Source organism: Falco peregrinus, chromosome 2, assembly GCF_023634155.1.
Source record: "Falco peregrinus isolate bFalPer1 chromosome 2, bFalPer1.pri, whole genome shotgun sequence".
Lineage (NCBI taxonomy): Eukaryota > Metazoa > Chordata > Aves > Falconiformes > Falconidae > Falco > Falco peregrinus.
In genome coordinates this window covers 61,957,564-61,970,906 of record NC_073722.1, presented here as the reverse complement: position 1 = coordinate 61,970,906, position 13,343 = coordinate 61,957,564, and the positions used below count along the sequence as shown (strand labels likewise).

The 13,343-nt window shown below is 36.3% G+C and overlaps 1 protein-coding gene across 22 annotated transcripts in view; it reads right to left on the bottom strand.

The window, feature by feature from the left end:
- Positions 1-1,112: 1,112 nt before the first annotated feature.
- Positions 1,113-13,343, bottom strand: part of PCM1 (pericentriolar material 1) — a 43,503-nt gene continuing 31,272 nt past the window's right edge. For 10 of the 22 annotated variants that reach the window (XM_055794262.1, XM_055794259.1, XM_055794263.1 and 7 more), the window contains 12 exons: positions 12,965-13,102; positions 12,578-12,711; positions 11,391-11,525; positions 10,957-11,154; positions 8,710-8,769; positions 6,796-6,934; positions 5,916-6,064; positions 4,912-4,981; positions 3,671-3,927; positions 3,358-3,450; positions 3,116-3,239; positions 1,113-2,278 (listed from right to left, as the gene is read on the bottom strand). In XM_055794262.1, coding sequence (XP_055650237.1) covers positions 2,253-2,278; positions 3,116-3,239; positions 3,358-3,450; positions 3,671-3,927; positions 4,912-4,981; positions 5,916-6,064; positions 6,796-6,934; positions 8,710-8,769; positions 10,957-11,154; positions 11,391-11,525; positions 12,578-12,711; positions 12,965-13,102 — 1,523 coding nt within the window. In that variant the 3' untranslated portion in view covers positions 1,113-2,252. Of the gene's footprint in view, positions 2,279-3,115; positions 3,240-3,357; positions 3,451-3,670; positions 3,928-4,911; positions 4,982-5,915; positions 6,065-6,795; positions 6,935-8,709; positions 8,770-10,955; positions 11,155-11,390; positions 11,526-12,577; positions 12,712-12,964; positions 13,103-13,343 lie in introns of those variants that run through there. The other 12 variants (XM_055794261.1, XM_055794265.1, XM_055794278.1 and 9 more) reach the window with 7 other exon arrangements.

Here is a 13,343-nt window from a genome sequence, read left to right as displayed (position 1 = left end):
GTTAGCTATAGAAGAGAACCAGCTCTGGCTCTTAACTTTCATCTTTAAAATAGTTATCTGAATTCTTTGAACTCATGGCTCATGCAGAGCAGTCTCTGAAGTGATGAACACTGGACAGTAAAATATAACATTCATTTTGGTTCAGATTGGTAAGGAAGCAATGTATCAAGCAGAAGACTGCTTGTCATATCTCATTTGTGCACTCTATAATCTTTTTAAGCACGATCTTCTCTACTGCCACTGGAAAAGCACATTCTACTTGAACTGAACTACGTATGAGTAGAAGGACTGACATCAGAACAGAAGCCAGTTTAACTTCTTCAGCAATTCTACTACTTGAGCAATGGATAATGACAGCAGACTAGAAGGGTGCAAACTGAAACACAGGAGGTTCCCTCTGACTGTTAGGAAACACTTTTTTACTGTAAGGGTGAATGAGCACTGGCACAGGTTGTGCAGAGTTGGGTTGTAGAATCTCCCACCCTGGAGCTACTCAAAAGCCACCTGGGCATAGACAGCCCTGGGCAACCAGCTCTGAGTGACTCTGCTTGAGCCAGGGGGTGGGGCGGCAAGATGACCTCCAGAGGTCCTGCCAACATCAACCATTTTAAGATTCCATGATGAAAGGGTATAGAAAAAGTTCAACCAAAGAACCACCATTTCAGTACATTGTTAATGTACACCATTCCAGGGCCAGAATTCAGTAATGGCATGTGCCTGTGCTATTTCTCGAGCTTAGAGTTTAAGGATTAACCATATAAACTAGATTTGTCTCAAAATATGCACAAATCTTGTTCTACTTCATGAAAATTTCCTCGTTTAGGCCTACTGAATGATTCTTGTGCCCAGTTAGTGATTAAAACCCTTAGTTTTGTTTCACTTTCACAGGTTTGCCTTTGTCACAATGTGTCTCCTCTACCCTCAAAATCGTAAAGTTTTTTTCTGCAGGCAGTATCACTGTGAGTTTAAAGCCTGCACAGTAATGAAACTATCTTCAAACCTTTTGATATACTTTGGCAATCACATGCTTTTTGTCTCTGAAGACAATTTGCCACTTCAAAATTCACTCATAAAACCTGGAGACATTCAGAACAAATGAACTAGAAAAAAAGTCACAAACGAACCACGCTCTTTCTTTATTCAAACTTCAGGTGTATTTAGGCTTTGCTGTCACTAGATTGTCTCCCACAGCACATAGCCATATTATTATACTAATTCAGGATTTATGTTCCTTTTGAGGTTAAAGACAACCATTGTTTAACTATTTTGAGAGAAACCTTGTGTGTGTTTAAGGTAAACAGGATCTCCAATACAGCTAGGCTGAAAAAGCAGTTTCCAGCTCAGCCTTATGCCTTACTGTTATTATTAGCAACTCTGATCTGTAAAACTTGAACTACCCCAAGAATGTTCTTCAATCTACTCTTCTACAATCTTAATTCTGCCTTTGCCATGAGACTTCATTAAGTGCCAACTTTAACTTTTTTCAATTGCTGCAATTGAAAATGTTACCCATGAAAGAATACTAACATTTTCAGAGAGGTTTATCCCTTCGCATACTGAAAGTACAAAACAAAATGCAGAAAAAATACAGATGGTTTCTGCAGTTAACTACAAACCCAGAGTATTAACTTCACCTCTGATAAATGTGCTGACAAAAATTAATTCCACAGGCCATTAACAGGATTTTTATTATTTTTTTTTTATACAGACCAGCTATAGCCTGGGCTATAAAGGCAACACGTACATATGTGCTGTGTCTATGCCTCATATTTGTAGAAGAGGGAGAAACTTAGTGGGACAAGAGTTTCTTGTCCCAGGAAAACTGGCAGTGTTTCTCTGAAGAGCAGTACAACTGCTACAAGCAAGCCAACACTTAAAACTTAACTTCCAGCAACACACCCAGCATACCATTTTGTAAGCCAGATTAAAATTTTTCAACAAGTTAACAGACAAGTCCAAACTTTATTTAAAGCTACCATTCTGAACAATTTTAAAATTACTAAACAAGTCACAATAAGAGATAAAAAAAGATTAAGACAGAAAAAGAACAGTGCAGCAAAACTGAACAGAAGATGACTCAGTTCCAGCTGTTCAGGCTGCCACAGGCAGAAGTTAGCATACCTATCCTAAGAGGCAGCGTGTCAGAAATTTTACATTTTTATACACTTCCAGAATTCTGGGAAATTAGTGCTGATCTTCCATAAATGTTTGTATACATGGAGTTTGAAACTGTAGATATCTTCAGGTTATTCTCATGCACTTTGAGCTCCAAAAGTTTCTGTAAAGTAAGAGTATACTCATTACTGTCTAACAGCTACAAGGCAAACACGGCTCTTGGCCACATTTCAACTCCCTGTAAGTATCCATTAAGGCACCTTCATGAAATATTTCATCCCCACCTTTTTTCCACAGCATTCTGAGCCATGGCTTACTTGAACACCTACAGCCCCGCCCCCCCCCCCCCCCCCCAGATTACGAATAGCTTAGTTGCTAGCTACCAGTTTCATGTGGTGCTACATTCTTAGCCAGACTGTTGCCACAGCAGGCATGTGCATCCGTATTCACCAAACTGACACCACAGACTTCTGCTAGCATAGTTATTGCTGTCATACACACAGAGTTTTTTCTTCCTCACAGTATGCTTCATATGTAAAAAATTTTTCTTTTCCTGAAGAGGTATTTTACTACTCTGAAAAGTTTCTTGAACTTTTCTGTTACAGAAACACCGAGCAGTCTGTCAGCAAATTATACTGGGCATTATTAAATCAGAGAATAGCAATTAGAATTTACATTATCAAACCTAAGCTTGTGTAACAAGAAACAAAAAAAAACTACTCCATTTTAATAAGTTTCAAAACCATTATGTTTAACATACCTCTGACATATGTTAACTTTTTATGACTATCAGCCACAAAATCTAAAAGAAGTATATAGAAGGGACATGGAAGGCAAAACCCCTTCATGTCAATACATATTTCCAAATGCGTAACAACAAAAAGGGCTATTCTTTCAGCACCATAACTGTTCACTTCAATCGATAACAAGGTATTTAAATTCTAGGCCATTCCAGAGTGTTTTCCCAATAGGTGCACAGGATTTAGAAAACAATCTTTACCAGGTTCTTTCAAAGTTTGGGCATCTCCTACTAATTCTTGATCTTGAGCTCCACCTCCATCTAGTAATTCATCAGACAAACTATTGGTTTGGGCCTCCGTTGCCATTTTCTTCATTAAATCTGCCTTTGTAACAGAAAAAGCAAAACTCAAAATTCTGAATAATCATCTAGACAGCAATAAGAATTAAGACATTTAGGGTGTGCACTTCTAAACAACCACCCCACAAACAATAGCAAAATACCTCTGAATATACTGCAAGTTTAAGGGGCAAATATTCCACCTTCACAAAGTCATCTTCATCAGATTTTTGACTTACATTTCCAGAACCTGCTTCCTGTTAATACAAACAGTGACATTTAAGGAAACACTGCTACTTTAGTTTTCGAGTGAAAATAAAACAATTTTTTACTATATTATCATAAAGAACAGCAAAAACCAATGCCCATATCAAAACTGCAGATGAAAACTGAACAAGACTGGAAACCAGAAAAAAAACCTGAAATAGAAAAAAGCTTCTATTTGTCTTGGGTGTATCTTAACTGAAATATACGCACATATTCATTCATTAACACAGGTGACTCTGTATCGGGGCTGCCAGCCATGGAGCTCTCAGAACTTGCGGCAGATTTGTTTCCCACACATGTTGAATCTAGTGTTTGAGTTTCATTTACTGGTAAAGATGAGCTTGATTCTTCCGTCTTCATACCGGCGGTTATAAAGGATTCTGGCACATTGACTGTTAAAGGTGGTGTATTCTCCATGACATTGAGGTAATAAGGCAAAATTGTAGCCACATCTGGTTCACCTGAAACTACAAAACTACATTTTAACTAGGCAGAGATAGTAAAAGATTGAGTACACAAAAATCCCAGATTATTATTCATTTTTTACAAATTATGATCCAAAGCTACAAATATGAGCAATGAAAGTGAATTATAGTCTCTCAGATCAACACCAAGCTGATTGAAATAAAACATGTTATTTGTACTCTCATATGCTTAAGTATTTATTTCACCAGACAGTATGTGACGTAGAAATTTCTGACTTGATACAGTTTTGCTTTTTTTTTTTTTAATCAAAAGCCACTTCCAAAACTATGACCTACTGTAAAATATTCGTTATAGGTATGATGAGATTTAAATACAGAACAATAAATTCCTTAACATTTTGCCATATTCTTGTGGCAACACAGGATCTAGTCAAATACTTTTAGTCTATGAAGAAACCAAAACAACTAATAGCAACAGAAAAACACACAAAAAGGTGGTGGTAACAACAGTTAGAAGTAACATTCATACCATCCAGTAGTGTTTCTGTCTTTTGACAGAAAATGATTTCTCAGTTCTTAATCAGTTACAACACAGTATTAGTCACAAAAATAAATCTTTATATTTTAAAGTGATTTGAATTGCTAGGAAGTAGTAGTAACAGAAAAAGCAAGTACTAGACAAATCTAAACATCAAAATACTGTAACAGACAAATTAGCTCTGCTACAGTTGTGTGCCAAAGGTTGCAACAATTGGCTGGAATTCATGCTGTTGTCAAACATCAAAACCACATCTACTTAAGTAAGATTACTCCAAGTTTCCTCTTTAAATGGTTTGCCATGTCTATATCAACACAGATGTATCTAGTCAACTGATGTGATTCCATGGAAAAAACCAGCCCACTAAACTCTTGCAAATTTGACCATCTTCCTCTTAATTACATGTACCACAGGCACTGTCCAAGATAATTCTCACAGTAAATCTACATAGAAGTGTTAATCTCGCAGTTACTGCATATGGCACTCACCTTTAACAGACTCTTGTTCTGATGTCAAAATCTCAGTGTTTTTTGTCTTACTTAATTCTTGGTTTGAAGTCTATTGGGGAAGGTGAAAACAAGTTAGTGCAAATTCCACTAATCAGCTTCGTATCTTATCGGCTAATTTATTCCTCCTTGCCAACTAGTATACTTGCTCCATGTTTTTGTCTTTTCACTAGTTGGACATAAAGACAGCAAGTTCTACTCTCCATTCATCAGCTAGTCAACAAGACTTTAAGAAACTATTAACACTGATAGGTATGTTTGATCTGAACATTTCATTATTGCTGTTCCCAGGTAAACTCTTCGATTCCACTGAAAAGATCTATTGTTTTAGCCTTTAGAGTAAAACATTCCAGTTACACCCTTGCCTAATGTTAATAGCTGTTGAGTAAAGCCAAGTTTCAAAAGTTTCAGAAGTTAATCTTATTTGCCAAGATGTAAAGAACTGACAAGTCTCCAGAACCAGATCACACACATCCAAATGTTTTTAAGGAAACTAACAGTGATGACAATAGCAGACAATAACACTTCATCATTGTTCTAGGAAGAAAATTGATAGGATAAAGAGAAAAAAAATCAAAGACATGCTGGAATACACAAGTCAATGCCTTCTGCAAAAAGCCTGGTTAGAACCTGATGTCAGCAAACAGAGGAAGAACCAGTTAATGGTTGAAAACATGATGCTGCTTTGAAAGTTCATCTTTTTTATTGCAACTTAACATTTTTCCTCTGACAGCAGATTTAAACATTAGTTTTGTCTGTGTCCATCTGTCCATTTTTCCATCAAATACACCAATAATAAATTCAGGAGGGGAATGCTACATTTTTGTATGTACCAGCTACTGCCTTCATGTAATTTTTTGTATCATTCTTCTACTTTCATGAGTATGAATAACAGTGCTACAAGAAAAACTGAGGTACATACAAATATGTACTGAAAAGCTATGCACTTGCTTAGGTTCGTTCGGCATTTACAACTTTGGTGATACCTGTTCATTTTCAGTTGTTGTTTCACTGCTGGCTTGCAGTGATGTCTGCACATCAACAGGTCCTTCATCAAATTCTATTTCTTCATCTTCATTCTCATCTTCTCCACTGCCATAGTTAGTCAGAGCCTGGGTTTCTGCTTTTGATAAACCTGAAGGCAAATCAGCGTAAAACCACTTTCATATTGGATTTACATACTGACAGAGACTGACAAAGCTCAAGTCAAGCTGCAAAATCCAAATCCCTTTTGCAAATTTACTGCGATGATCAGTTATAACTCTTACTTCAAAATATTCTTTGAAATTAAGATACAGTAATGACTTAACTTTTGAAGATCCCTATCGTCCACATAAGCTATATTACAAACACACACCACTGTGTTGGGGTGAAATACCCAAGTTATTAAACAAGCTGGGGTAAATAATGTAAATAAACGGAAACCCAAGCCATGAGTAATTGCTGTAAGATGACAAACAGGCCAAAAAAAATTATTAAAAAATATGCAAGCTTAAGCAGAAAATATTTTAAAAATCATCATTTAAATAAAAAACTGTAAAATTTCAGCAGCTTTCATATTGTTCAGGTTAAAGGTTAAGAAACTTTAAGTTTAGCTGAGATGGGATGTGTAACTTAATCTGATTCTAACGTGTTTTTACAAACCTATTGATTATAAAGAGAAAAAGCTCCTCTAATTGCAATGTTTAACTCTTGACACAATACTAGTAGAAACAGTACTGGAAAGCTTTCACTGGTAAAGACCTGACTAGAAACATCTGCGAGAGAGGGTGTTACACAGCAGTACTTCATACAAATCCTGTTGTAAAATTAGTCAAAATTACAGTGAAAGCATTGAATAATGTGGTACATAAAAAGCCCACTTACTTATTGCCACTGGACCGCTTTCACTTTCCTCATCTTCCTCTTGATCAGATGCATCAGATCTAATACTTTCAGGAACTCCATTACCATCATACATTTCTGAGTCTGGTACTTGTTTAACAGTTTCAGTCTCACCCTTGTCCTAGGAAAACAAGGAATACTGTGCAATTTCATGTTTGTTTATCTAAAGATTAAGCTATGGTTTCTACATCAAGAAGTGACCTTTGTTTCTCAAAAATGAAAAAAATCTTCAGACTAAAAATTAATGTTTAAGTAGTCCTTAAGGCCTTGAAATGAGTAGTGCAAAGCTACTCCTGAAACAGCATCAGAACCTACTATAAGACATCACACACTGTTCAGACATAGCTATAAGGACATTGTAACATAGTGTTTCATTATCTGAAACGCTTTACAATGATCAGCATGCTAGTTAAAAAAAAAATATTTAAATTAGACTTGTCATTATCAACACACCTGCGTTATTACCGTCTAGGGACTTCCCTGCTTCTCCTAAATGATCTCTAGCGAAAATTAGCAATATTCCTAACTGCAGCTTGTCATTTCTCTAGCAATAGCTATTCAGCAGTTACTCTGCTGATTTGCTAAATACCTTGAATGTGAAAATTCTGCTCAGCCTTTATGAACCCCAAGTAAAGCCCTGAGTTTAGTTCCAAATCTTGAAAGGACTCTCCTGCACTACAACAACCATAACAAGTAACACACAGCTTTCCACTTCTACTTCCAAAGCAGTGTGACAGAAGCTCTAAGCCCCAGAAGAAAGCACTGACTCTATGCCCATACATGCTTACACATATGCCTATGCCCATTTAGGAAAGCACTTGACATTCTACTTAGTACATTACCTGTATCTTTCTCTTTGGCTGGAAAAAGCTGAACATTCCAGCAGGAAATACAAAACTTCATATACAACTCTCTCCCCAAACACAATTTTAGTTGTTTTCAAAACAAACTTCAAGAAAGAAAGGAGAACTTTTGGACACTAACGTTTAATACTCAGAGCACACACAGACTTTGACTCCGAGGACCAGTGTCCCAGCTCAGAACATCTGCATTTTCCTTAAGGTGAAAAGTAAAGCAACTTACTCCATATGATTAAAAAAAGAAAGTGTTAATTGCTAACCAGTTAAGCTGTCCATCCTTGTTATTTAATTCCTCAATGAATGACTACGTTCTCAATGCTCTGAGCTGAGAATACAGTCAACTGCCCCAGACCAAATTCCACAATAAACACCTTCAGAACAGGTCTTTTTCCTTTAAGATACACAAAATGAATATTACATAGAAAAACAAGATCCTATCCTAAAGCTGCTCAGGGAATATCACAAATTCTTCTATCGCAGTTGTGTAGCATTTAACAAACTTTGCTCTTTTTAGACTTTCAAATTGTCAATACTAAAGCAAAGCTCATTCTACATAAAGGTCACCAACAATAAACAGGAAAGCATCTTTAATACTGTCCTTATTGATCTAAATGCACTTCTTGAAAGGTAACAAGATGTTTTAGAAGAAATGCATCAAATAGTCTTTACACTGCTAATGGCTCTGCAGTAGAAACAGGAATAAATACAAAAGCAACCAAGGAACTAATACCCAAGTCATGCTTACTGAATGCATATAATAAAAAAAGACATCGATGAAGGCAGATTTTTTTGGTAGTCGTTTCCCAGATCATCAACTCAAACTAAAAAGTGGAAACTATAATTTACTCTGTTACTTTGATAAACTAAATCACTGAAAATAACAGAAAGGAGATAAACCCCATAATATTTAATAAACTTACGAACGCTAGGAAATGGGCTGTTTACTGATACTGGATTTATATGACAGAAAACAGTAAGACTAAGGGATCTGTGAAATCATCTGAGGAATAAACACAGTTGAAAAGCATAAACATACTTTGTCCTCATCGACGTCTTCAGCAGATGAACAAACATCCACCTGGAGACCTTTTTTTGCCTAGAAGAAACAGAAACTGTCTTCAATTCTAAACTGAAATAACTTCGAAAAACTAAACCAAAACTAGGGCTTCATGAAAGCCACAGGGAATTCTATACTACAAAAGAGTTTACACAGATGCTTTTAAAATTTTAGAGTTATAGAACATTACAAAAACTGTGCTAACCCTTTTTATTTAAACAACTATGTTTAAATGGGCTAATTCTGTGGTCTGTGGTTGAATCTTACTTAACATATAGAATTAGGTATACCAGCTCTGGTCAAGACAGAGCACTCTATTTTTCAGTGTGGAATCTGAAACCAGTTAGCTTTGTGGAATCAAGACAGCGACAAAATTGAGCAAGATCAGATGTGTCTGCATCAGGGTTCCAGAGCTGAAAGCAGTGAGAAGACCATACAGGCAGATTTGTGTGTGTCTGTGTCTGTACAGCACCTACTGGTTCTGGCCCATCTTTGGCTCTGTCGAATCTGAACTGCTGCCACAGCACCAAGTCAAACATCGACCTTCTCTGTCTTCCAGGAGAGAAGAAATGCCAGATCTAAGTTGGCTCCACACATTCTCATAGCAGTGTATAAACCAATCCTTTATGTAGCAAAGGCCCAATAAGCATCTTCAGATAAAATAGGAAGTTGTGTCCAAATCTTTCCGGATTCAGAGTGTTTCTCTGGCCTCTTCACAAGACACTCCACAGCCATGTTACCGGTATATTTAAGTTGAACTACCTTGAAATACAGCTGATGACATGCTTAAAACTACGTAAAGGACTTTACAGATTCCTGAAATATCTTCTACTAACATTTTAAACTAAGAATGAGTAAAGGGTTTGCTTTGGCATTTGTATTTCTAAAAGAAAGCTGAAAGCACACTGAAGTCATAAATATACTATACAAGAAGTAATATTAAGGTAGATACCTGACTTATTTAAGTATATGAACATTTTTTGTTTAAGTGTTTCATTTTGTGAACAGTTCATTTAACTATAAAAAGCTCTGTTCCTAGAAACTGCAATATTAACTTTAAAAATGGTGATACAATGTTTGTAATAATGTTAATGGTGTGAAAACCAACCAAAACTTGCTTTGCTAGAGCAAAATATGTACTACAGTCTCCAATATTTCCGAAAACTTTATATATATAGTTTACACTGCAAGTCTAGAAAGTGATACTTTCTACATATACCAACAAGCCAACTATTTGAAGACTTCACAGGACTTTTCAAGTTAGGTAAAGATGGTGCCTAACTAAGCTACTGCAAGGGAAGCTGTAGGCATAACTGGAAATATAATGAACTGAGACCCCCATATGTCAAGATATTTAAATGCGATAGAGTTAAATTTCCTCATAGCATCTGGTATGGGGCTATGTTTTGGATTTGTGATGAAAACGGTGCTGATAACACAGATATGTTTTAGCCATTGCTGAGCAGTGCTTACACAGAGCCAAGGCCTTTTTTGCCCCTCACCCTACTCCAGCAGTGAGCAAGTTGGGGGGGGGGGCACAAAAGGTTTGGGAGAGGACACAGCTGGAACAGCTGACCCCAACTGGTCAAAGGGATAGATACTCCATACCATATGACATCATGCTCAGCAACAAAGTCTGAGGGAAGAAGAAGGAAGGGGGAATATTCGGAGTTATGACACCTGTTTTCCTAAGTAACCGTTACACATGATGGAGCCCTGCTTTCCAAGAGATGGCTAAACATTTCCCTGCCAATGGGAAGCAGTGAACAAATTCCTTGTTTTGCTTTGCTCACATGAGTTTTCTCACTTTTACCCTTCCAATTCTCTCCTCCACCCCAGCAGGGGGAAAGTGAGCAAGTGGCTGTGTGGTGCTTAACTGCCTACTGAGGTTAAACTACAACTACTACCCAATAGCCCCAGATGTTAATACTATTTCAACGCTTGACTATTGCTTTCTATGTGCACATATAGCCATTAAAACACACTTCCTCTGAATTCCCTTCAACAAAGTCTACACAATTAGGTATCTGTAACAGACACTCATCTACAATATAGGACAATTCCCTTATGGAGGAAAACTAGTTCATGCTTCTACACAAGCAATACTGTGACTAATACACAGCACTAATTTGTAAAAAACCCAATATATACAATGTGTAAACTAAGGTAATCAAAGTACTTTCAGAAATACAGGTATTTAGGAAACTCAAATATAGTAAAACAAACCTCTTCAGCATAAGACTGTATCACTTCAGTAGCTTCTGTTTTTCTTTTACATCTCTGCTTTACAGAAATACTGTTGCTGTCCAGGTCTTGCATGAGTTTAAAAAAGGCTAATTCATTAAATAACACTTCAGAGATCTCCACAAGAAGATCCTCCCCACAATCTTTTAATTTTCTACCAGCAAATTTTGCCAGTGAATCCTGTGAAAAGAAATAATTCTTCAGTTTTTGAAACAGGCTTTCGGTGCTCAGGGGGGTGTGTGGTAAAGCTTTGATTTTAGGAAACAAGATAATACCTCATTGCTGTATCAAAACTGAAGGAGAAGAGCAGCTACACTACTGAAGTCGTAAAATACTGCATCAGGACAGCTGGTTTGTCTGTTGCCCATTATCCAAGTTGCAATAATGTTGCAAAACAACACTGAGAAACTACTAACCTGAAGTATGCTGCCAAGCTGCTTATGAAAGAACTTCACAAATTCTTTACTTTCATCATTTTGTTGTGTAAGAGTCAAGACCATACGTCTTACTGATGTCAGTAATTGAGAAGAGCATACTTCATCCATGTGTTCCTAAACAAGTATCAGAGAATGAGCTTAATTACCACTTTAAAAAAAAAAAAAAATCAGCCATCAACCAAAACACTGAAATTAATTTCTAAATACCTGTCCACTGAAGGAACAACACTCCATGAACTTACAAAATAAACCAACTCCAACATGGTTATAGCAGATACCATACTTCATTAATGACCGATAGGTTGTGACGCACAAAGCTTTAACTCACTTTTCCAACACATGAGTACATGCCATCTTTTAATGTTTGGACAAACTAAGAACATTCATATATTGTGGTTGTGTACCCAAGTGTATTCAAGTGTATGTTAAGACAGCTGCTGTTGTAAGCTTCCTTAAAATTGCAAACCAAACAGGAGTCTTCGGGCACTGAGACTGTGGCATATCAACAACAGAGTTTTTAAACCTAATACCAACCAAGTAGCTCATTTAATACATCTAAGCTTATATACTGCACATACTATAAAAGGGAACAGGAAGATGACTTAAGCATCTTACCACTCAATCTTCTCTGCTCTTTTAACCTTGCAAAGAATGAACTGTGACTATTTAGCCTTCTTTAAGGAAGTACATTTCTGTGTATTCACAGAAGTTTAAAAGCTGTCAACAACTTTAAACAGGAGCAAATAATGCTAAAAATCAACAACTCAGAGCTATTCTTCAAAAATATCTCAAGTTACATTTTGCGTACCAATTTTAATTAAAATTATGTCAGTCCTCTTTGCTGAAAGGCAGCAAATATTTCAGAAGCACATTTTCAAACATTTCTATTTGATTTGGTCAGCTCAAAAGAAAGAAATCTCTGTTCCTCCAGCTCTATCCAATCTAGAAACCTTACCATTTCTTTCTCCTATTAAAAATGTCACAGAATCTTTCTGTTTGAGTATTTAATTCTTACTTGATCCTCAGCAAGGTCTGCAACTTAACACTATTTATTGGTAGCCGTTGCCAAGATGCAAGTTATAAACTTTAAATAATGTTGTTCTTTGCAATTACACAGGTCCTTTTCCTATTCTTCTAATTCATGTCTTATTGAAAAGAATTCTTACTTTCAGAAAAGGAATGACCTCTTTCATAATAGCTTTAATCTGCCGGTCAAGCTGCTGAGTATCTATATGAGGACATGGAACAGCAGAAACTTCACTTGACTGTGGCACAGGAACACATTCACTGGTACCTGGACCTCATTAAAAAAAATTTAAAAAGCACATTTTTTAAGTAATTCCACATCACTATTAAAGAAATACCAATTTTAAACCCATATGTTTTCTTTTAAAAAAATAAATCATATTTACTTAAGTATGTAAAGATCCTTTGAAACTTTGCTAAATTTTCAATACAAATTAAGAGGAAAACAATTCAGCCAATTAAATGATTCTTGATAATTAGAATAATTATTTTCTAAAACTAAGCAGAATATGTATATATGTGCATACCTTCCAACTTAGCAGCAGAAGCACCCTGAAAATTACTAGAGCAGCCCTCAGAGTCAAGGGTACTTTCAGCTTCAATTTTCATACGCTCATACTCCCTCATCCTAGCCAAAGCTTGATCTAAGTGAATCACTGTGTTGCCTATATTTAGAATAAAAACACCTTTTAATCTAAATAAAAAGTTTTCAGTCGATAGACAAGTAAACGATGATAAAAATAAATTCAAAGCCATACATTTTGAAATCCACATATAACTGTAGTTGAATTATACTCAAAGTGTTTCACAATTGGCTAATTTCTCCAAGCGCTGCTTTACAAAAGGTGATTACACACTAGAGATGAAGGAAGGGTACCCTATTAAGTGTAGACATCTGCAGACATC